Here is a 26,209-nt window from a genome sequence, read left to right as displayed (position 1 = left end):
AATCAGCTTACGTTTCTAGAAAAAATTTGGAATTTTTATAGGAGCTTTGCAATTTCTTAGAGACACTAAGCTGTTCTCTTCCTGCTTAATTCTGGAAATAACTTCTCTATTTGTATTGTCTGTCTTAGATATTCACAATCTTGCACATGAACACACATAAAGACAAGCTCTCCAATCTGTCCATCTAATTTTATGTCATGATCTGGGTAAAGCACATTATTAATTTGCTTAGTTTTCCTATGTAATACACAAACATGAGCACATGGAGAACTCATCAAATATATGGAATCCCTCTTTAGATTATACTTTGAGCTGGGTCTCCCTCTTTATAATGACAACATGACTTTTACTGATGTTTATGCAATCAAGGTCATTGAACAAGACTGTTTCTACATAGATAACTTTTAAGGAATCAGTGATGTTTACATATATGAGAGATTACTTGTTAGATGAAAGTCTTTAAAGTGGCATTTTATTCTATTAAGTCAAATGCTTGTTTTATAAAAGCAAATAATAGTACAGTAATATTTTGTTTTCATTACATCTTCTAGTCAGTTTGTGATAGTAAAGATATAACATACTAAGCACTATCATTTATAAATCCTACCAATATTAGGGATGCTCAAGATGCCTATCAAGGTGACTCATAAAAAATTTTACGAGAAAACAGTACTATAGGTTAGTAGCGATTGATATTTTCTTAACTGCCTTTCTTCAACATTAATAAAGTACAGAAATCAGCATTTTCCCTTTTTTTTCATTTTTTGTGACTCAATCCTCCAAGATCCTTGTAAATTTGTAGTCAGAGATATATACTTGTATGTATGTATGTATGTATATACACTTGTTCTAATTTAGATAATTTCCCTACCTTTTTAGTCTTTGGTCACACATCTTCCTAAGCATGCCCAGGACTATGAAGTAAGTGGCTCTATTTACTTGACAGTGAAAAGTTTGCTTTAAAAATTTGCAGAGCTTTTCCATTTTTGTTCTGCTTCTTGTTCTCCATTTTTCATTCATCCTCCAGATAACTCTGCTTATTTGGATCTATTGCCAAGTTTTAAAAATCAACTGATTTTACCTACCACTGTTTATCTATGCTTGGTGCGAAAATACTATTCATAATCTTCCATCATCCTTCTTCACAAAATTTTACAAACTGATGTTTCATTTAATGTTCTCTTTGGTTCCAACCTTGCACAGAGAAGTCAAATATTTGTTGGCTAAATTGTTCTTTTAGCTTCTTTTGTTCTCCCTGATAAGGTGATTGAATTACAGTGGATAAACTTCTGTATATTACTATATTTTTCACGATCTTTATTTGCCTTTGGTAAATTGTTAAATAACATCGATTTTACTTTAATTCAAAAAATTCCTAAGAGTAACTAAACTAAGCTATCATCCAAATTTAATGCAAGTCTCTAAAGTGCCAAATGGAACAATCTTAGCCAAGTAGGACGAAACATTGGTTCCACAGTAGAAAGGTATATATATTTTTTCTATCCTTCTCTTCCTATCCTTTTATTTTCCCCACCTCTTTTTTTTTTAACCTTTTATTTTCCTCTACCAGGCAGAATACAAAATAAGAGTGGTGGGATTTTTTTTAATGTTGTACTTTCTCATTAAATTTTATATGTTGTGATAATAATTACTTGAAACATTTTTCATCTCTGGGTGTTGATTTTTCAAAATTGTTCCTTTCTGTTTTTTTATGAATCTTGCAATTAATTGTTTCTATCAAACTTCCCACAAGTTCCTAATCCCAATTCTAATATGTTATGTTTCAAATATGTTAATTATAACTAATTAAAGTTTTTTGAAACTCTTAATTTTAGGGCTAGAGATCCTATTGCTAAAACCAATTTACAACTTCATGTCCATTTGATACGACCAATCTGAAATAATTTACCTCTTTCTGTACTTGCACAATTTGCTTTTTGGCATCAGCAAATTTCTCTTTCAAATCAACATAGTCCTCTTCTTTCCGCTGAAGATCTTCTTTCAATTTATGTGTAAGAGCAGAGTTGATAGAGAGTTCTTCCTTCAATCTTAAAAATATCATAGTTACTTTCCAATAGTAAAGGAAAGACACAATGTTATTATTCTAAAATTACAGATGTTAAATATTTAAATACAATTATATACAATTATATTTTATCACTAATGTTTAAAAATTCAAACTATCATAATATCAAAAAATTACAAACCAGGACTTCCAGATATGATGGCTGCCTGAACAGAGGCTGGCAGCCCAGATCTCACATACCTGCTCCAAGAAGAACCTATAAAAAACTGAAAAACTACCTTGATTTTTTCCATTCCAAAATTACAAAAAAAAAAAAAAAATCATCCAGAAGACTATAAGTCAGGGGTCCTCAAACTACGCCCCGCGGGCCAGATGCGGCAGCTGAGGACAATTATCCCCCTCACCCAGGGCTATGAAGTTTCTTTATTTAAAGGCCCACAAAACAAAGTTTTTGTTATTACTATAGTCCGGCCCTCCAACAGTCTGAGGGACAGTGAACTGGCCCCCTATTTAAAAAGTTTAAGGACCCCTGCCATAAGCAATAGTAGCAAAAGGAGTCAACCAGCAGATCCAGCACCAGTACAAACAAGTGAATGGCCTCCAAATACAATAAGGCCAGAGATACATGTAGGTTGGAAGATTCAGTACTCAGAAGCAAAGGAAACAGAAATTGCCCCCAAGGTAGTCATAAATCCCTAGTGTGGGCTTTGAAAATCACTTAGAGTGCCAAAGAACAGAGCAGGAAAAGCATCACTCAGACACCACTTATACACAAAGGGTTTAGAAGATCCAGTACTCTGAACTTCAAATACTTATGAAGGACCTGATCCAAAGAGGCGGAAGTCAACATAGAAACCCAAAAGATCCAGATTAGGAACAATTAGTACCAACCATTCTACCTCAAAGTATACCAGGGGATGATGGAGACTATCTTTGGCACAAATCCCCAACTAAGGAATTAAGACTAGAAACATAAATCAATAGAAGAAGTCAATGACCATAATAAACATTTACTATAGATATAGAGCTGCCGCAAAATCTAATCTAAAAGAAAATAGCAATTCTACAACAAAGACATGCAGACCTGCAGGAAAAAAAAAAAGTACTCCCACAAACTTGGCATGAATATCAAGAAGAAATGATTCAAAAGATTTTTTTAAATTAAATTTTAAAATCTTGAAGAATTAGAATAAACAACTTGGGGGAAAAAAAGCAGATACACTATTGGTGGAAGAGAGAACTGATTCAAACACTCTGGAAAACGATTTGTAATTACATGAGTAAAGTTAGACAACTGTCCATGTCCTCTAATGCAGCAATCTCAATAAACTAGATGACAGAAAAGTGTCATAGTGACCAAAATATTCTTATCAGTACTTTTTTTGAAGCAAAAACTGCAAATAAGCACAAGTATGTAAATTAGGGATTTGTTGAGGTAATAAGAAATTTTTATGCTGCTAAAAGATGTTAAATACGAATAATTTATCACAGAAAAATTTACATGAAGAAATAATGCATACTTAAGAACTAGGAAAGTATACAAATGACTTCCATAACATAAATGGAGAAACATAAGACAATTCAATTCAAACACAATGACTGATGTTGGTTCTAGAATTAGAATACTGTTAAAATACATTTCCTTCCCCTTAGATAATAGTGAACTGAGTTACATAGAAAATAGATTTGGGATTGAAAAAGAACCTTGGCTGTCATCAAGTCTAATCACTTGATTTTAAAAAGATAAAAACTAAAAATCAAGAGGTAAAATAACTTGTCCAAGGTCCCAGAGGTAGTAAGTAGCAGAACTGAGACGCAAAAACCATATCTTTTGTGCTTTATCAATCATTTGCAAATACTTTATAAAAAACAGATATTGGTCTTGGTTTGTTTTTAGGTAGAGAAAAGTACTATGGAAAGGGTCAGGAAGTGACTATTGTACATAAAATTCATTGACAAACCTTTTGAGTTTTTTTCTTTTAATTTAGCTGTATTGAAAATTTAGATATATAGTTGCTTAGCATTTAAAATAATTTGCTATTAATAACATTTAACTTACTTTTTTATTTCTTGATTGTTGTTTTCATTTTCTTTATTTTTTGTTTGAAGTAAATTGTTCACATTTTGCAAATTATTCATCAATTGTGTGACTTCCTCCTTCAATTTAGCTTCCTTGTCACTTAATTCTTTGGTATTTTTGCTGGAATTATGAATATTTTCTTCAAACTCTTTCAGATTTCTTTCCAGTTTCAAAATAGCAGATTCTTTTTCCAGAATTATTTGTTCCAACCTTGCTAACTGATTATCAGTGTCCTTGGTACCCAATACAGTTTCAAGTTCCTTTATTTTTTCCTTCAGGCTTGTGATTTCTTGTGTGAATTCTGAAACTGTTTTCTCTGATTCAACTACAAGCTGTTCTTCAACAGTGAGCCTAATTGTTTTTCTTTCTAATTCTTCTAAAAGCTGCTTAATGAAGTTTTCTTTTTCCTTTAGTAGATTATCCTGATTATTATTCTCACTGATTTTCCGTTTTAGATGATTGTTTTCCTCCTTAATATTTCTCACTTCTTCATGTAATTTTTCAACTTGTTGCTCCAATTTCTGGATCTGGTTGCTTTTATTGGAGGAGATATTTACCATTGCCTTGCACTCTTCCCAAATGGCTTCAATACTGTAATGAAAAGAACTCTTTCTCCTAAAGCACTCAACACCAGATTCTTCAACCTGTGCATTTACAAAATAGTCCTTGGCATCTATGGTAGATGGGGTATTTGGCAAATTATCAACACTAGGATCTTTCAAAGAGTTCTTTAGATTTTTTGATTCTGCCTTTACAGTCTGAGGCACAGAATCAAATGTATGCAACTTATCTATTTTTGTTTGCATTAATTTTATTTGTTCCACTTTATTTGTGATATTTTGTCTGGTTGTTGCTATCTCCTTCAGCAGTTCCATAACCTTTTGTTCTTGTTCTTGGTTTATGGTTTTCTGTGCATGTAATTCAGATACTGCATTTTCATAATCAGATCTTATTTGTTGAACCTCTGTATTTAATATACAAGTTTTCTCTTTTGAGCAGGACAATTCCTGCAGCAAACTTGCAATTTGTTGATGTAGCTCCTCTTTCACTGTTTTTTCATTTGAAAGTTCCTTATTGATACCAAGAATGTTTTTCTGTAATCTTTCATTTTCTTCTTGTAAATCTCTAATTTCTGCTTCTTTTGCTGAAATGTTTTCTTGCAGATCTCCAATTTCCTTCTGCTTTCCAGGGAAGGTAGTGCTAATATTAACAGATCCTATAAAAATAAAAGTGTTAATATTCTGGAAAATTTCAGTAAAAAATATTTTAAAAAAGCAAAACCATCCAAATAGGCAATATTTTGAAACCTTCTAATGAAAATGCCTACATTTCCTTAAATGCCTACATTAAACCTTAAATAGCATGTTAAACTGAGAGATCTTGGATCATGTGTTTGTTACGGAAGTCATGATTGACTTCCAAAAGGCTAGATCTTACTAAATGTCTGTATTTTATATCAAATATGCAGAGTCCCAAGATTCCACATAATACCTCTTTTCCAGGTTTACTTTGAGCAAAGGTCAAAAAATAAGCTTAATTTGTAAGCAGGAATCTCCAAATCACATGGCTTTGAACTGGACTTGGATTTCCAGACACAAAGGACAATAAAAAGGAAAGTTCTTCCTCAAAAAATTTCAAAATCAGGGCACTTCAGCTCTTCCCTAGTTCTCTTTCAACTATACTACAAGAGATCACAAACTTTTTTGTTTGGAGAATTGCCTTCAAATCTTGAATATATTCTCCTTTTGTTTTAAAAGTTGATTCGTTTATCACTAATCTAATATTCTTCCCATTAATCATACACTGAATTCCTGGCAAAATAATAACTTTTTTAAATGGGGTCAAAAGAAATTATCCCATTCCTTATTTTCCCTACTCTTTACCTTATTAAATAATTCTGAATGACATTACCCTACAGTACAATGTTGACAATATTATGCTGTTGAAGTGAAAAATATTAACATTTTTCAGCTGCCTTTATTGAAACATTATTTCTTCTTTTTTATAATTAGAAAAAAAGATCTAAAAAAGGAGTTCAGAGGCTTTCTTTTCTCTAAAAACTGCATGAATTTTAGTGCATGGGCCTGATTAATCAGATCCCTTTTGGACTTACTCCCAGGCTCTCATCCATGCTTTGGATTGCCAAGATGGTGCAGTGAAGTATTGGATCAAAGTTTTAAAGAAGTCAAAAATGTCTCCAAAGTTATTGGTGTTCAAAAGTTGAATGTCCTGCTTCAGAAAGACATCTAGCAAGAGACTACATGTAGTCTCTTAGAGACTAGATGTAGTAATAGGGATTCCTTCTGATTACTAGATGAACTAGGTGATTTATAAAAGGGGGAAAAAAAGAAAAAGCTATTATAGCAAGAGCTCTGACATAAGAATGATGATAATTAATAAAACCAGGATTTCTTTTTCAGTGATGTAACAAATGATCTAATAATTATGCATGTGTGTATGTATATATGTGCATTTGTATATCTGCAAACACATATATACATATATGTACAAAAATATATTTCTAAATTTTATTAAATTTTAGTTGTGCTATACTCTTCATGATCCTATTTGGGGTTTTCCTGGCAAAGATATTAGAGTGGTTTGCCATTTCTTTCTCCAGTTCATTTTTCAGACGTGGAACTGAGGCAAACAGGATGAAGTTACTTGCTCAGGTACACACAGTTAGTAAATGTTTGAGGCCAGATTTGAACTCAGGAAGATGAATCAAAATTCTTTATTCCTTGCCCAGAGTTCTCTTTACTGTGCCATGCAGCTACCCTGTATTAAATATTCCCCTCTTCTTAACTTCCCTATTAATATCAATGGTACCACCATTTTCTCAGTCATCCAGGCTCACTATTTCATTGCTGGAAATGATTCCTCACTTTCACTTACCTCACTTATCATTGTCAAATCCTGTCACTTTTACCTTCACAAAGTCTCTCACAAAGTCTCTCTTGGTGCCCTTCTCTCCACTCATATAGCCATAATATTAATTCAGGTTTTCCTCAGCTCTCATTTTCCCTACTACATTTTAAATGTTCTCCCAATTGAAGCTGACTAGCACTTGATTAGATATGTACGGTCAAAGAGAAAGAGACATCATGGGTAATAACAAGGTTATGAACTTCACATCTCTTTCTGCTTCAATCCATCCTGTGCTCAGATGCCACGCTAATTTTTTTAAAGTATATTTCTGACTATATCACTATCCTGCTCAAAAAACTCCAGTGACTTCCAGTTGCCTCCAGGATTAAATATAGTCTTTTTTTATCATTTAAAACTCTTCATAACCTGACCCCTTTCTATCTTTCCAGCTTTCTTATCTTTTACTCCCTTCTATACTTCTTCAATCTAATTACAGTTATACTTACAGTTCTTCATTCATAGTATACCATCTTCCTATTTCCATTCTTTGTACCCCCATGCTTAGAATAGTCTGCTCCATCATCTCCCATCTCTTGAGTTTTCCTAACTTCCTTCAAACTGAGCTGAAATGTCACCTTCTACAAGAGTCTTTTCCCTCGAATTACTTTTATATAGCTATACATTATCTGCCTATCTACTATATTACTGATATATCTAGTTATTTATATATCGTCATCTCCATTAGAAAGATGAGGACAGGGACTATTTCTTGTTTTCCATTTGTATGCCCAAGCTTAACATAGAATTCTTGCAGACTAAAGGACCATCTTATCAACAATTAAAACCAAAGAAAAACTTTGCACCATAAGTTTATGCAGGTATGCAATTAAATCAGAATACATTTGGCTAATTAATTAACTTCCTATAACTTCCTTCCTGAACAAGTAGCATTTGCTTTTTCTTCCAATTAAACAGCACCATTATAAACCCATTATATGATAGCCTGATCAAGAAAGAGTGCCATCATAAGTTTACATAAGCTATCCACATAATTCTTAAATCACCAGGAAATCTTGGTTTATCAGACACAATAAAATCATATTTGGCCTCATCATCTAGAAACTTTGCCTAAACTATAATCTTTACAATTGGCTAGCAAGTTAAGTGTTTTAAACTGCTGAAAAGTTACTTAAATCTAACACCTAACTTCAGGGGGGCAAAAAAAACACTTTCACGCTTTTTCTTGCCTCTAAGTTATAACTATTCCCCACCCCTCCACTCCCAAACCCCAAAGCCCAATTTTTACCTGCTGAATTCAGTGTTTTATTAAATTCCTACTATGTATAAGATATTGGAAAAAAAAGAAATTATTCCTACCCTCAAGGAATTTACATGAAGGAGAGGGACAAGAGGATGGGAGTGTGATAGTATAACAAAGAAATAGATAGATAAATAAATAAAATACAATTTCAGGAAAAGAGAGCAAAGTCAGAGAAGCTCCCCATTCAGGAGTTAGCATGTAGTTTTTTTCTTGCCTCTGAAACTCAATGTCTAGGTACTTTGATTATACTTACTCTTCTGTAATTTTTTCTTCTATGATAACATTCTTCCCTTATACCATAAATTGCCTGATGGTAGAGATCATGATTTTTTATAGTTCTTTATAGGGTTGATCATGTTATATACTCTATCTGAGATAACAATTTCTAAAATATTCTCTTATTTAAAGACCTAGAGTTTTCACAAATCATTAAAAAAAAAAAAAATGGGAGTGGAGAGGGAACTAGCTATTTTTGGTTTTATTTTTCAAGTTTTTGTTCCCTTCCTTTAGCAACTTCTTGAAAACCACGGAATTTAAAGAAATCTCTGAAGTTCATTGCTAAGAAGTAGAGCTGGGATTAGATTCCATGCCTTGCCTCGTATTTCAGAGCTACCATGAGATTTCCCCCCCAAAAGCCATTCCTCTTCCAGATTTCCTTATTTCTAGAGAATTCTGTCTTCCAGCTTTATAACATCATTACTCTTGATTTCTCACTCTCTCTTACCCTTTATATGCAAGTGCCAACTGACCTCTGCAACATCTCTCACATATAGCCCCTTCTCACTAATCACACAGCTACCACCTTAGTTCAGGCCCTCATCACCTCTCACCTAGATTATTTCAACATTAATAATTGGTCCTTTGCTATGTCCATTCTCCACATGCTGATCCATATCACCTCCTTAGTTAGATCTGATCCTGTCATTCTCCAATTTAATCAACACCAATGGTTACCCATTGCCTTTAAAAATCAAATGAAAACTCTTCAGTTTAGGTTTTAAAGCCTCAAACAACTTGGCCCCATATTATCTTTTCAATATTATTGGAAGTATTGGTAGTTGATAGTTGGATGGCTCAGGGTAGTGGTAGGAGGAGGGCAATTTCTAGGTAGAATAGGAGGAATGTAATGGCAACTAGGAAGAATTTTATTGAGAATGGAAGACGGGCGGAGCTACTTCCCCTCCCATAGTCAGTGATCTGGCCAATTCTGCTCCTCATACAAGACACTCTCTCCCCATATGCGCTATCTTCACACTGGTCATCCTCCACATGCAAAATACACTTCTTCATTTTCATTTCATGGACTCCCCTTCCTCCTTCAAGATATAGCTGAAGCTTTTCTTCATCTCTCCTGCCTAGCATCCTGCCTGTCTCAACATACCTTACTATTTATTTTATGTTTATGTGTATTTCTTTTCTAGCATTTATTTTGCATATACTTACATACAGACTTGTCTCCCCTGATAAAACATTAAGTTTCTGGAAAGTAGGTATTGTTTCATTAATTGTATTTCTATCCTCAGCATCTTGAATAGTAACTGGTATACAGAATGTATTTAATGAATACTGGTTGATAATTATTTGCTAAAGTAAGTATGTCATTGACAAATCCCCTATTGGCTGTACTATAATCACCAACCATGAATTCTTTTCTAAGGTGTATTTTGGTCATTAATTCAGTAATCTGTCTCCGTGCGAAAATCAGATCCTTAAAGGATTTTCTGAAAGATTTTTTCAAAGCATTTTTCGTGCTTATCTAAAACTTCAGAAGTATTCAGATAACTTTAATTTCATTCTGCTTCTGAAGAATGCTCTGAATTGTCACCATTGTTTTGAACTCCATTTTTATCATCCCTGTTTGTAATCAGCATCATTTCTGAAACAAATTTGGTCATTTCCAATTTTATCAATGTTTAAAGAGCCTAGGCCCAACAAGAAATCTATCACTCCATAAAAACAGAAGAGGACTACAAGTCTTGAAAACTCACAGTATTAATAAAACACTATTTTATACTTGATTCCAGTTCTCACTTACATTACAAGATGTTATTATAAATCCTGTCCACTGAAGTCTTACTTTAATGTCTGGTCATAGAATGAAAGGGTGACTGTGAGTCCTCAAAGTCTATGAGAGTGTGGAACTGACCAAAATGGAAAGGCTTTAAGAACATCTATTATTTGAAGACTGATATAAGTAAAATCAAAAAGGAGGATCAAATAATTTTCTCCACAGATTCATCAAGCTTTGCACTGATGAAAGGGGAACCTATTCCCATGCAATCATGGATCTCTAATGTATTGTCAAATATATTCCATTTGATGTTCCTAATTATGAAAGTCATATGAAACAAATATCATCCCAAAATCTAGCTAGATTGTCATTATTTCTTTCTCTCATCTATTATGTTGTGACATACCAAAATTAAAATTATTTTTGACGTATAAGTCCTATAAATTATTGACTAGTAAGTAGCTTATGTCAGTTCTGCCTCATCAGTACTGTTGACCAATTGCTAAACATAGTTATGATCCAGAGCCTTTCTGAGTACCTAAATGAAACTGCTTACCTCAATTTGTCTTTATCAGAAGGAAATTACTGAGGCTGGTTGTTTTTTTTTTTCTTTTGCCCTGAGAAAGAACACACTTTTCATTTTCTAATCTTTAGGCACTTAATTATTTTTTAAACTTTTAGGAAGGTAAATTCAAAAGTGGTTCCATAACTAACTGGGTAGAAGATACAGGCTTTGCCTAAAGGCATGCATATTCTGAAGGTAAACAGCACTGCTCCATGCTGTTCTATATAAGAGACAAACTTCAATTCTGATTTTAAGATGAAGCCTCTTAAACCTTAAGTTGGTAACAGGGGAAGAGAAAGCACCAATGGAACAAAACTTCCAACTCAGATGTGTTCTGCTAATGCTAAGACAGGTATAAATAGACTTAAACTTTAAGTTTGTTTTTCACTAGCAAGGGACAAGGCTTGCCGAAGGCAGCACTTTTCTAAAGCTGTAAATAGCTTATTGACTTTGCTATTTAGAGCCTCCAGAACCATTTGATGATATAAGAATAGGAAAAGGACACTGGAAGGCCTATGTGGAATCAGCCACTCTCTGTATAAGGTTACCTCAACTACTAAATGATCTTTTTCTTCTTCCTGCCTTCCCCCTAGGACCACCCAAAATATATCCTGCATGTATCTTCTTTGTACATAGTTACAAGTTGTCTCCACCATTAGATTGTGAGCTTCTTGAAGGCAGGAACTGCTTTTGTCTTTCTTTGTATTCCTAGGCCTTTGCACAGTGCCCAGCACATTGTAGGTACTTAACAAATGCTAGTTGGCCGATTTTATAGCAGAATAGTATAGGTTTGTAGTGTCAGTGACATAAAAAATGTCTGATAAAGAAACATCTTCTCCTCATATAGGTCAGCCTTTTCCACCTAGAACACTGACTTGAGAAATTAAGTGACAGACCCAGTAATATCACCCAGGCAGGATGATATGTCAGAGGCATGATCTTCCTCGCTCCAAAGCCAACTTTCTATATACCATGCTTTTATCTATAGCTAAGTTATAGTTTAAAGTTTTCAAAGCACTTTACTTACAATTAGCCTAATTTTTTTAGGTTTCCCAGATTTTTGTGCTCTGGATTTCTCTATTCCATTAATCTAATGATGGCTCAAGTTTCTGTCTAACTTTGAGGACATTTGCCCCAATCATTTCTTCTACTTCACTATCATATTGTTCCTACTATTCAAATTACATTGTTATAATTATATGAAGCTGACTGTATTGTTTTTCAACAGATATTTAGTAAAAGTTCCCTAGCATTAGATTCAATATCAAAAAATGTGGTAATTTCTGACTTTTACCACTAGTTAAGATTTCAGGTTAAACATACTATCTTTCCCTTATTTCAATTTACCAATATTCTATATTTGTATTTCTGATGTGTACTAAATGGATCATAATTCTATCTTCTTATTTTTTAACATAAACTTTGATATATAACTTTTGTGTTGCTTTTTAAAGCATTCTTATTCTTCACCAAAATAAATACTGATTATAATGGTCAATGTTAAGAGAAAAGAGGGGATAGCCAAGCTCCTTTACAATGTAAAATTAGAGAGACGGCATGACCAAAGCCACAGATACATTAAGTGACTCAATTTGAAAATTAACTCCATGATAAAATAATGGTCTACAGAAATTTGGAACTTACAAACTTGGTCCTAAGTTCCAAAGAGTAATATTCAATGCCATTATCTCTGTCCATTTGCAATCTTAATCAAAGAATGCTAAAGTTGGAAATAACTCTAGAGACTATCTGTGCCAAGTTGCCCAACATCACAACTTGAAAATATCAGAAGGCACAAACCCAGTGTTCGTTTCATAATGGCATGCTTGTTTATAACAGTGGTGGGGATATAATGAAGAAATACTTGTCATCAGTAAAGCAATGTTGTCATTTCACAACATGAAGATTAGAGATTGAAGACTATCTACTTCCAACTTCTAATTTATTTTTAATGTGTGTGTATACACAAATACATGCATTATACACACTTGTGTATATATGCATGCACATGTACACACACACACGCCTAAAACATATGTTCTGAGTCCTAAGAATTAGAAGATATAGCCCTGGCTGGAGGTAAATCATGACAGGCTTAATTAACTTATTGTCAATCTTTAATCTTTATTCTTAGGTATTCTGTTTATGAATAAAAAGAAAAATTTATAAATATGTGTGCTGGTTTTTAAAATAAATGAGTACATTTGTCACATCTCTGCTTCACCTAAAAAAATACATCTCAAACCTAAGAAATGTAACTTGTATGGCAGTAACTACTTATTGGACTTATGATTTTTTCAGTAACAGAAAAAACATATATTACCAAACATTTCAATCAGTTCCTACAGCCTGGATAAAGATAATGGAGTACTTTATAGGCTTTTATGAGAGGGGAAGAATAGAGAGAGGGAAAAAGTAAGTAACTATCCAATATTAATTACCTGAACTAACACTGTAATTTTCTTCCAACTCTCATACTAAAGATACTATCTAAATATCCAACAATATTTTAAAACAAACTGCTCAAATACTTTTCCTCCTTCCTTCACTTTAAAAGATGAGTGAACATAGATGAAAGTAAAATCCTAAAATAATCATAATATATATTACACAAAACTTCAGAAAGACATTACTGAATAGTGGAACATCTTTCAGCAATAATGTGAAGGAGCCTCTCCTTATGAAAAAGTAGAATTAGGAAAGATGATGGGAATAATTAAACTTTATAAAGATTACTGAACTCAAATTCAGACAATCAGGAATCAAATGTTGGCTGTTTCTGTCTACCTGAGAACTGTGTAAATCACATTATCGCTAGACTTTAGTTTCTTTAACTATCAAATAATCTCCAAGGTTTTTCCTGCTCAGTTCATGCTTCTAAATATCAAGTGATCTCTCTTGCCTTTGAAACTGAAACAATATTTATTCCTTTTGTATTGGAGATGTAGCACTGAATTTGTATTTGAAAAAAGAAATGACAAAATGTCTCATCTTCCAATATTTTGCACAAAGAATGGTGCCATGCAAGCTTCAAGAGGGAAGACAGTGAGCTAGAAATTCAGAGAAAAGGGGACAGAAAGAGGGGGAGGGGCAGACAAACGCAAAGAGAGAAAGAGAGGGAGGGAAAGAAGGGAAGGGAGAAAAAGAAAGAATTACTGAGTTTAATCAACAGCCATGAACACAGAAATTAGAATTAATAAGTATGCAAAAGCAGCAAAGAGGAAAAAGCATAAAATCTAAATAGACATTTATTACAATGCTTAGAAAACAGTTTTAAAATACAGTCCTGACTCTAAAAAAAAAATTGCCCATCATCTCAGAGTAGAAATGGCTGGCATTTAGTTTTTAATCCAAGTTTTTTCCTTAGATGAGAAAATTTATTCCTGTTTGCAATCCTCCTGTTTAGTTCTGGTACAGGAGTTAGTTTTCTGAAGTAGGCCCAGTTGGCAGTTGAAGAAGTTGTACCTTTCTTGATGGGCAGCTCTTCCTGTTGAAGTGAACTGTCTTCAAATGATCGTTTTCTTCCCAAAGAAATTATGTTTTCCTTATTCTTCTCAGTCTGAATATCCTCAACTTTTTCATTACTGTTCATCTTTGATATCTCTTTTTTAATAGTAAACAAAGTTTCATCCTAGAACAAAATAAGTTCAAATTACTTTTCAGGCAAGTTTCCAACAAAATTTTTAAAAGACCCCAAAACAAAACAAACAAAAGCTTATGAACAAGTCATGTATAAAGTAGAAGTTTAAAGTTTACAAACTGCTTTCCTCACAACAATCCTGTGATTAAGTAGTACAAACAGTATTAATTTCACAGAGCCTCAGTTTACTAATCTGTAAAATGAAGATAAAAAGATTTTTTCACAAAAAGTCTTTGTGATCAAAAAGATCATAAAGAGATTAAATGTAGTAGTCCTGATTCTAAGGAATGCATTCTAACCATCACAGTACAAGTTAGTGCCTCGCAAACACAGCTCAAATTCTTACTCTGAGACAATATAAAAAAATTTTTTTTTCAAATTTGTAAGCAATGGTTGGAAACATTTTTTAAGTAATTTCTTAAGTAATATTTTTTATTATTCTCTGACTTCCTTTAGTTAACTTCAGTTTTTACTCATTTTTTACACCAATACTTGTATATCAATGAAATATTATGTTATAGGAGTTGGAAGGCCAGTTTTGAAGTTAGGAAGACTTTTTTTAAGAGCTGCCTCTGAAATGTTCCAGACTCTCATTGGTGGAAAAAATGTCTATCCTGGGCATTCCTCACACAATAAAATTAGACGTCTGAACCAAAAAGGAGTGGGGAGGGAAAGTAATTGTACTCATCACAAACTGAAGGATTTAACATTTAAAATGTAACTATTTGTCTTCATTTACATTTGTAGTTGCAGTAACTATAATTCTATAAAATATTTCTCAGTTCTAGGGAATCTTAGAAAAGAGCTCTACCTGGGTCATTTCTAAAACTTGTTTCTCTAAAGCTTGAAAACTCATTGATTTCATATAAAAGAAATTTTAAAAGTCATGTTTGGCAGCTTGTTGAACTGCCGCAGGCAAGCAGTGTGGTACAATGGAAAGAGGGCTGGATTTTAGAATGAAAACATCTGGGTTCAAATCCTGGCTCCAACACTGACTATCACTCACCTACCATCTCTGAGTTTTAGTTTCTTCATCTATAAGATAGGTGGTTTCAACTATGTGACCTCTTCAAATCCTGGCTCCAACACTGACTATCACTCACCTACCATCTCTGAGTTTTAGTTTCTTCATCTATAAGATAGGTGGTTTCAACTATGTGACCTCTAAAATTTTTAGAATTCTAAATCTATGATTTGCATATCCCACAGATATGCAGAGCAGAAATGTTATCTTTTCAGAACTATTTGACTTTTTATGCAGGTAATTAAAGCACTGAAGAATTTGGATAAACACAAAGCATTTTGCAAATTTTGGCGTATTATACAATATAGAATGTTACTATTATAATTATTAACTATGAAAAGCCTTACTATAATTTTGATGCTTTTAAAAGTGATGTTTTATAAACAAAAACACTAAATCCATATGTTCAATTAGATATGAATATATAAGCCTACAAATAGTAGTTCTTTTTGCTCGCCTTTCACCCACCCCCTAAAAGTATTATTTATTATACAAGTAAACTGTATATGCAGTTAAACATATAAGCTTTCCATCCATCCAAAATGCTTTCGCCCAAAACTGAAGAGAAGCAAAAAATGTAAATAATAGGTTAATGCCTCCCTTTAGAACATTTCACTGTTCAAGATTAAAGCTAGGGGAGTCCTCATAGTCACCCAAAACTAGAAAATGTTATTAGTAAAGCCATAACCCTCTTTTTGTGCTTTTAAAGAAAAAAGTTCTCTTCTTCAGAAAGAACAGGGAATTAAGTGACATGTTTTATTTACTAAACATCTTTTCTATTACAATGGCCCCATCTACTGGAACTTTGGGTTTTTGCCACTAAAAACTGTTAATTACGGAAAAATTGGATTATTCTTTCATAATTACTGGTAAAAGCAAGCTTCAATACTTCCTTCTATCCTATGGACACACAAAGCTATCCTAAGTTATAAGACTTCTTGTTCAATTTTATATCATCAACTTAGAAGATCAAATCCCCTAGTTAAAATTAGTGCTATATTTTCTTAATAACTTGAAACTATTTCTTATGTTGGGGCAAAGCTTTTAATTTCATTAAGGCACCCATCCCCCACCCCAAATGCAGATCAGAACCAGCTCTGATATTTAGTTTTAGAGTTACTTGGGGCAATCAAAGGTTGAGCACCTTGCCCAGGGTTCTATCCTACCTGAGAGGAATATGTTGGAGCTTTTAATTTTTAGCTATTTACTTTCTTATAAACCGGGTTGCATTTTATCCTGGTTCAGAAGTTATAAAGAGAATGTACATGCTAAAAAGTCACAAAATTACAAATTTGGATTTGAGAGGGAACCTGAAGAAATCAGAGTCTAATCTACAGAAGAGGAAAATTAAGTCTGAGAAAGGTTAAAGTGACTTAGTAAATGGCAGGGCTGGAACTTCAACCCAGCTCCTTTGATTACGAATTCAACACCTTTTCTATTATACCATGCTTCTCAAAAAAGGCCTGATATAGAAGAACATCAAAATGTCAATAAAGTTCCCATCCTCCCTGTCCTCAAATTAATATTCTAATGAGGTGAGTACATTAGAAAAATGGTACTTTCTTAACCATTATACTTCTCCCTTTGACATCCCTAAATTCATCCTGCTCTAAGGTTAAATTAGGTCATGACTGTGGTCTCTTAAGGGTACCATTAACAAGCAACAGTCAAGATGCAGAACCTAAACAGAACTATTTCTTGTACAAACTATAAAATATTTCTGAAGGAGGTACAGTATAGGAGGCGTCAGCTGCCAGTATAACTAGCATATAAATCAAACCCAACTTAAGGAAAAAGTAACAACAATCTTAAAAATCAACTTGTAGGTCACTACATATAGTAACACACACAAAAAAATCTTATTATCAACATAAACAGGTGGTTGAAAATAATTAAGTTTAACTAAAGTTTGTAAACTTTTACAGAGAAAGTATAATAGAGCTATGTCTTCGTCCTTCCTATACTTCCTCATTCTAATTTATAGGCACTTATGTTCTAAGACTTCAGGGCAGGCAGGTTCTGCCCTGATCCAATCTCTCAGAGGTTTAATAATGATTTAACACCATTATTCATCTATACTAAAGAGGCAGAAAAAAAAAAAACTGTCCCAAATAAGGAACATGTTAACATAAGCAAACAATACCCATAATAAGCCAAAAGAGAAAACAATGACTAACTGAACTGTAAAATGATCTATAGTCAATATCTCAAAAGTTTTACAGGTATTTTTGTGTAAGACATGAAATTACAAGAAATTTTATCTAAATTTTAAAAGTTTACTAAGTAACATAAACCATCACAGCCCAATGTGACTTGGAACAAAAATACCAGCTGCTTTTAAAAATTCTGATTTCTCTTATAAACTGGGAAATGAAACTATTGTATAAACCATCACAGTTAAGTCTCTTACACAGCCTTTAAAAGTATCTTCCATATGTGACACCAAATTCTGTAATTTGTTGATTGTATCTTCTTTTTGATCAATGATATCCATTAACTCTTGAATTCTCTGATTCTGAGCAACTATTTTCTTTTGGAAAGAAGAAAGACATTTTTAGAGTACAGATACAATTACAATGTCAAAATAATTAGATTTGTTTCTAAAATAGCTTCTTAAATCCTCTCAACTTTAGGCCCATTATCACTAAGGGAACTTAGCAACATGACATTTAACAACTTAACATCAACACCAAAACATTTATATCTTGTGTGTGTATGTTTTAAACTGCACATATCAAAGCACTAAATATTTTACAAAGCAGGAAAATAAAGCTAATAGAATGATCTGACTCTCTTGTCTAATTTACTAAGAAAAGTCACACAAAAAAAACTGAATAGCATGAAGAAGCACATTCAAAACAATAATAATGATATCACATAAAATTCTAAAACATCACCTTATTAGCATTTTCAAGCTCATGAATAGATATCTTGTAATCAGTTGTGTACGTTTCTGATTCTGAGAAAACAGAACATAGAAAAGCAGACGTTAACTTTATGAAGCTTGAAAGCAAACAGACAGCATGCAAAACACATATCACTGAGCAGCTCCCCATTACCTTAATCACAGATTTCTCCAAAGGAAAGTACTAGTGGTGAGAGGAATAGCAGTGTAAATATTTCACAACTTTGTCATACCAGGATGTGGAAGGGGCAACCAGAAAGCAAAATAGCAGTTAAGGACTAGATAGCCTTGCTAATGGCCACTTGTTCCAGATAAATAATGATTGGTATCAATTACTGATCAAACTTTCTTATCCCTGTAACTAACTTTTGGAAGTTGAAAAAAGCTAAACAAAAGCTGTGGTCAAGTACTTTTTTGCATAAAGCAGACATAGCTACTATAGCTACAAATATATTTACCCATCTTTCTTCCACAGTAACATGATTTAGCATGTTCACATAGCCCTTGTAATCAAATAATGTACCCATCAGATTAGTAAAATTAGCCAAAAAAAAAAAAAGAATATGTTGGAAAGACTTTGAGAAAACTGTTGATGGAGACATGAATTGGTCCACTCATGCATTCTGGAAAACAACTAGAACGCTGCCCAACAAGTTACTGAACTTTGGACATCTTTGATCCAATCACACTTTAACAAAGGTTTATCCCTACTACCTCCAAAAGATACAAGAAAGAAGAAATAGGAACCATATATACAAAAATATTTGTAATTGCTCTTTTCATGATGGCAAAATGTCCAGACCAAGCAAAAAAATATAGTATGAATGTAATGAAAGAATACTATACTGTAAGAACTGATGAAGGGAAGCTTCAGAGAAAACTGGGAAAACATGAACTTAACACAAAGTGAAGTGAGCAGAGCCAAGAGAATGAATTATACAATAAAAACACTGAAAAGAAAAACAACTTTGAAAGACTTAAGATCTGATCTGATCAACACAATGACCAACCACTATTCCAGAGCATGCTAACTCATTTCCTAACTAAGAAACAATTGACTCAGTCAGTGTGCAAAATGACAATACATTTTAGAAAAAATTGCCAACTGGACAATTTTTTTACTTGACTATACATATTTGTTACAAGGATTTTGTTTTTCTTTTTATTTTTTTTCCAATGGGGAAGATGATACAAGGAAAAAGAAAGGTTTTTGTTTATTAAAAAAAAAAAAAAAACAACAACACGAGATGATATTTGTACCTTAATACCAGGAGTTCCCCATCACTTCAACTTCAAATATTTTTATTCTTAAAATACAAATATGTGAACATACATATATAATAAATACTATTTCAAATATATTCTCTTCTATATGAAGCATAAAATATGATTTAGCCTTTACTTTTCTAGTATTCTTACACCTTATCTGTCCCCATCCCCAAACTCTTAACCATTGATCTTTTTACTTTTCCTCCCTAAAGAAATGCCACCAGTATTCCCCCTACCAAGAATTCCCTTATTCTTCATCTTTACTTTCTGGCTTCAAGTCCCCACAAAAATCGGACCTCTTACAAGAAGTCTTTCCTAACTCCCTTTAATTCAAGTGCTTTCTTTATTGGTCATTTCATATTTATCATTGGTACAGAGCTGTTTGTATATTGTCTTTCTAAATCATTGCCCCTATGTTCTCTTCTCTTCTCTAGGACTATAAGGTCTTTTCTGTCTTTTGTCTTTCTTTGTACTGCCAATGTTTAGCACTATGCCTGGCACATAGTAGGTATTTAATATTTATTGATTACATTTGATATTGTTTATAGAACCTAGAAAGAACTAAAATAAGTGCAGTGATACCCTTAAATACCACATGAACATTAGAATAGGATTCAATTAAAAGCATAGAGCACACTATATCTTAAAAGGGGAACCCTAAGCTACATACACAGGAAAATAAAAGAAGGTGGAAAACGAAACATTGATTCTAACATGTTTTTTAATCCCTTTGTAAAGGTGACCTAAATATTTTTATAGAATCATCCTTCTAAGATCAGGCCCTGAAATAAGCAAAAGGGCACTCATAGGTTTGGCTTTTTCATTGCATATGGGTTTTTTGGGGTTTGTTTCTAATACTCAAAGATTTTTTTTTAAAGTCTGATATATTATGAAATCTGGTGACTACATTAAAGAACTTTCTCCATAATTATGAGATTAAATACATTCTGCTTAATACTGAATACACAAATCCCTCTATGTAAGCCTAAACTGTGTTCAAAAAAAGGAAGTACTTACTATTTTCTCTCTTTAATTCTTCTTGGGTTTTGACTAATTCTTGCTGGACTTTAGCATATTCTTCTTGGATTTTAGCTAATTCAGCTGTAACTTGATTATACTTTAGTTCTAAACAAGCCATAGCTTCCTGGGGGTCAGCAAGAGATGAAATAAATAAGTGAGCAATTTCAGTCTGTTTCTTAATATTAATGACATCATCTTGAAGGGAAGCAATAATGTCTTCAATTCCTACAAGATTATCTGATTCCTAAAATTAGTAAAAACCACGGGACTAGTGTAAATAGTGGCTTTCACTATTACAACATTACAAAAATAGTCCACATTATTTTGGATATATTTTAAAGACAATAAGCAAAAATTTTTACAACTTTAGGAAATCATTAGAGCCCCCATACAGCCTAAAAAGAAAAGTGCCGATTGCAAACTTATATTGAGACTACAAGCTAGCAGTTCTGAGAATACTAAGAGATAACTTGAGAAATGCACAAATTCAAAACAATAGCACCAGATCCACTAAGTTAAGCACCAAACTCACAAAGTGATGGTGCAGAAGAAATGGAAGTGTTTATCTAAGCAGTAAAACAATGCCAATTGTCAGAGAGCAGAGAGCATGTAGTCTCTTAATTTGGCTACATGTTGCCTTTAGCTACATATGTTTACTCTGTATTGCTGTTTTAAGCATCAATTAATACAGGCTTCTAAATCATAGTATGCATGAACTACTGCTATGGAGGCATATTCTCTGTTCCCTCCTGTGATCTACATAACTGGTCACTCAATAGAACTGTCATATGCTAAATATTTGAGATTTGTACATCTAGTTCAAGATATGCTATGTTGTTATGAATGCTACTGATTATAAATTATGTAATATATTAATCACATGCACTAATACTTGTTAAATGAAGTTCTAGCATACATACCAAATATGATGTACTTGTTTTTAAAATATATCATATTAAAAGAGGAAAAGGACCTAAGTATGCAAAAATGTTTGTAGCAGCTATTTTTGTAGAGGCAAGGAATTGGAAATTGAGCAGATGCCCATAAGCTGGAGAATGGCTGAATATGCTATGGTGTGTGAATGTAATTGAATATTATTGATGTATAAGAAGTGATGAGCAGGCTGATTTCAGAAAGACCTGGAAAAACGTACATGAACTGATGCTAAGTGAAGTAGAACCAAGAGAACATTATACACAGCAACAAGATTATATGATGATCAACTGCGATGGATGGACATTGCTCTTTTCAAAAATGAAGTGATTCAAGGCAGTTCCAATAGACTTGTGACAGAAAAAGCCATTCAAATCCAGAGAGAGAATTATGGAAACTGATTATGTATCCAAGCATAATATTTTCACCTTTTTTATGTTTTTTTCCCCTCATTTTTTCTTTCTTTCTTTCACCTTTTTATCTGACTTTTCTTGTGCAGCATTACAAATATGAAAATGTTTATAAGAACTACAGATGTATGATCTATATGCTGTCAAGGGAGAAGAGTGGTAGAAGACAGGGAGAAAAAGTTGGAACACAAGGTTTTACAAAGGCGAATGTTGAAAACTATTTTTGCATGTACTTGGTAAAATAAAAAAAATTTGGTAATATTAAAAATGGAAAAGTAAAATAAAATGTTATATTGCTAGATATTATATTGTCAACTTAAGCTGATATTTGTTCAATGAAGTTCATCTAGGTAATTTGCTGGGACAACGAATCTTTACTTGAGGTAAAACAATATGGAGAAAGAGGTTTTTTTTAGCACCAAAGCAATTAGGCTTTGCAACATCAAAAATATTAGGCCTTGTTGTAAACATATATATAAAAATGAAGATATTGCTAGGTAGGGAGAGAAAACTTGTCTCCTTAGACAACATTATCAGACTCAAATTCATTTATAGCTAGATCAAAGAAGATCTTTAAGGAGAATCACTAACCAACAGGTAGTTATATACAGTGGAAGGCTTTGATCAATAACCCACAAAGAGACTAATCTTAAGGAAATAGCCCTTTCAGATTTTGATAGATATGGTGGGGCAATAATCTTATTTCTTGCCACCATCCCACTAGCAGATGGCAGAATTGTTGGGTCTAATAGATATACTACCATGATTAGCGAGGAAAAGACTCAGAGAACAATTTGGCCATCAGAGAGGCCATGCTCAGCCAGGAAGAGGCTCCCTGAGAGCAGTATGATCACAGAAGACATCAACCTGAAGGTCTAGAAATATATGTCTCTTCACAATTATTACATTTCTGTGATCCCTGTGCATGTGACTTCTCCCAGACAATGATACATACATTTTGGGAGAATGTGCTCTACGTTTACGGGAACAATGATCTCTTGCAAATCTTGTATTTCATTAAATGTGTTGCTATTGAAATTTACTTCAGCTTTGAAGGATATTTTTCCTTTCACCAGGATTTAAGCAAGAAAATGATAACAGACAAAATAAATCTGTAAGATTTAAGAGTTCAAACATTTTTTTTACCACAATTGTTTAGAACAGGTAATAAGAGTTTCTTATAGGAAAAGTTATGTTATCTAGGTTCCTATGTAAAGATCTATATGTAAAGATAAGCCTATATAGCATATCCCTTCCCCCAAACTCTTGACAGTCACAAAATTAAGCAGGAGCAAAAAGTTCCCTCCTCTACACTGGGCTACAAGAGCAATAACTAGATAAAGTCTTTTAAAAACAAAAATAAAAAGAGTAAGGAAGGGATGAATCCCCAGCCATGGTAAGAATGGACTAATGGACAAATGCTTCTGTCAAAATGGCCATTCATATGTAAACAGTAGTAATAGTTCAGAAAAAAAGACTCAAACAAGGAATGGATAGGAAACCATGAAATTAGAATTCAGGGGCAAAATAGACAAGTTTGAGGCTCTAAATTTTTCATACTTCTAACTTGTTTCAAATTATATAGCTAAGCTTCATTCAGAATTAATCATACGTTGACTATGAATGTGACCATCAGTCATATCCTTGACTATTATATACCTAATAAATATCTAAATGTAATAAGGGCTTTGAAAGGTCTATCAAAACCTGTGTTACGTTAATGTAGCCCCTAATGCCAGAAGCCCCTTCTCATAATTTTATAATTAAAAACACTTACATACCTTGGATTCAACTTTCACAGTAGAAGTTTCATCCATTGGTTCCTCATGGGAAGTTTCAAAGTCAGACACCAAATCCTTAAAGATTGCCACCCGACGTTCAGAATTTTCTTCTAACATTTCACGTTCCTGAAGAAGGGATTCCCTTCAAAAAGCAAATAAATTGTACATGAGCAACAAAACAAGTTCACCTTTGGAAAGAAGGCAGTTCTTTCCCAACGTTTTAGAATGTTACCAAAAAGGTAAAAAGAAAAAGGGAATAAATTGTCCACCCCAAGTTGTTCTAGTCTGTTGAGCTTTGGGAGACTCAAAGAGTTCCCATTTATTAAAAGAATGAACCAAAAAGCAAAAGGCCTTGATTTGGTAGATTTCTGCTGTCCCTAGGGAAAATGGTCTTATAGTATAATTTGAAATATCCAGAGGGCAAAAGGACTAGAGGAGAGACAAGTAGTATAAGACTATATCAGTCACTGTCACCTGAGAAACAAAGATATAATTAAACAGTTGGGTGGTATAGTGAAGAGTGCTGGGCCTGAAAGGGCTTCAGACACTTTCTGTGTGACCTTGGACAAGTCACTAATCCTGTTTGCCTCAATTTTTATTTATAAAATGAACTGGCACAACCCCAATATCTTTACCAAGAAAAGCTCAAAGGAAATCACAAAGAGTTGGACACAACTTAACCAACAACAAAAGATAACCTCAAGGCCTTGCACAGTGTAAAAATTTATGATAGAACATATTCCCTCTAGTTCCCAGATTGAACAAGGCTCTTCAACTTTTTTTTCAGGTCAGCATGAGCACATTTGAATTATCCCACATAGTAAGACTGTGAAAGAGAACCAGACCTTTTCTAAGGAAGAATGTGATCTCAATTAGGTGTCCATCTTTCACACCTTTAATATTACAGGTAAGTGCCAATTAAATGAGGAAGCTAAAACTTTTAGCAAAGAAAATTACATAGATTGAGTGCTTGGGGTCTCAGAAAAGAAGTCAGGAGTCCCAGATAGGAAGAGGGGGAATATGTCAAGCAAGATTGAGTCCAGAAAAATCTAACGTTTTTCTAAAATACTACACAGGCATGTTAAGACTAAGTCAATTTCTCTTATAAAAAAGAACCATTGGAAAAATACATAAAAACCTCACAACAGATAGTCCCTTCCAAGATGTTCCCTCACCTTACCTATATCTCTTCTCCTTCTCAGACATCTTTAAAGATCTGCAACCCCATCTCATACGTTTCTTTATGGCCATTCCTCAGGACTCTTCACTGAGATTTCTATGTTGTCTTCTTTCAACAACTCTCATGGATACAACTATGAATCACTACCTGCAAAATGATTACTAAGCCCACAATATATTGCTTCCATTCTTCTCCTGAGCTCAAGTCTGAAATCTCTCAATGTCTTAGCAACTCCACTAGGCTGGCCCAAAGGCACTTTGAACTCAAAATATCCAAAATATAACTTATTAACTTTTCCCCAAAACTTACCTATCTCCTAATTTCTCCATTTCTATCAAGAGCACCCAGAGGCACAACCTCAGTCATCCCTAACACCAAACTTTGTCAATTATGCCTCCGCATCTCTCATATCCACCTGCTTCATTCCACTTCCATGCTCAACACAATAATTTAAGATCTCATAACCTCTCACAAAAATTGCTGGAAAAAAAGTCTTCTCACCAACCCATTCCCTATAGTTGTCAACTAGATATTCCTGAAGTACAGGTTTTACCATTGCAACATGTGAGACATCGAGAGTCCTTCTTACCCCAAGCAAGGGTAGAGGTTCTTAACTTACAGTCTACCAAAATGTTCATGAATAGATTATTAAGTAATCAGTAACAAGAATGGGGAAAAGTTACATATTTATTTTCACTAAACTCTAATTGAAATTTCCTTCAATTATTTAAAATCATTATTGAAAAAAAGATTCATAGTCTTTGCCAAACTGCCAGATTGTATATGACACACACACACACAAAAAAAAGGTTGTATTATAAACTTGAGGATATAATATAAAGTCCTTTAATGCTATGTCAAATCCTTCATAAGGGGTCACCACTGATTATACATTACTTTTCCTCATATACTCTGCATTCTAGAAAGACTAGATTAGTAAATGTTTCCAAGTATACTTCATCACATCTCAAATCCGCCTGCACTTCCACATGCCTAAATTGTTCTCACTTCTCATCTCTGTTTCTTGGAATTCTTAACTGTTTTCAAGGCTCAGATAAACTATTAGCTCCTACAAAAAGCTTCTCTTGATTCAATTATTGCTCCCTACAACATTACTTTACATTTATTTGGCACATAAATATCTATGTACACATTGTTTCCCTCCCATTCTAGAAT

General features: G+C 33.4%; 1 protein-coding gene across 3 annotated transcripts in view; it reads right to left on the bottom strand.

The window, feature by feature from the left end:
* KIF20B (kinesin family member 20B) overlaps positions 1–26,209 on the bottom strand; it is a 90,944-nt gene that overhangs the window by 43,352 nt on the left and 21,383 nt on the right. For all 3 annotated transcript variants that reach the window (XM_012540592.3, XM_012540596.3, XM_031956021.1), the window contains exons 15-21: positions 23,854–23,995; positions 20,727–20,853; positions 18,433–18,494; positions 17,946–18,065; positions 14,337–14,502; positions 4,086–5,322; positions 1,910–2,048 (exon numbers count right to left, since the gene is read on the bottom strand). In XM_012540592.3, coding sequence (XP_012396046.1) covers positions 1,910–2,048; positions 4,086–5,322; positions 14,337–14,502; positions 17,946–18,065; positions 18,433–18,494; positions 20,727–20,853; positions 23,854–23,995 — 1,993 coding nt within the window. The remainder of the gene's footprint in view (positions 1–1,909; positions 2,049–4,085; positions 5,323–14,336; positions 14,503–17,945; positions 18,066–18,432; positions 18,495–20,726; positions 20,854–23,853; positions 23,996–26,209) is intronic.

The sequence above is a fragment of the Sarcophilus harrisii genome, chromosome 2, assembly GCF_902635505.1.
Source record: "Sarcophilus harrisii chromosome 2, mSarHar1.11, whole genome shotgun sequence".
Taxonomy (NCBI): domain Eukaryota; kingdom Metazoa; phylum Chordata; class Mammalia; order Dasyuromorphia; family Dasyuridae; genus Sarcophilus; species Sarcophilus harrisii.
Note: the sequence above shows the minus strand (reverse complement) of the source record. Positions and strands in the feature narration are given on the sequence as shown.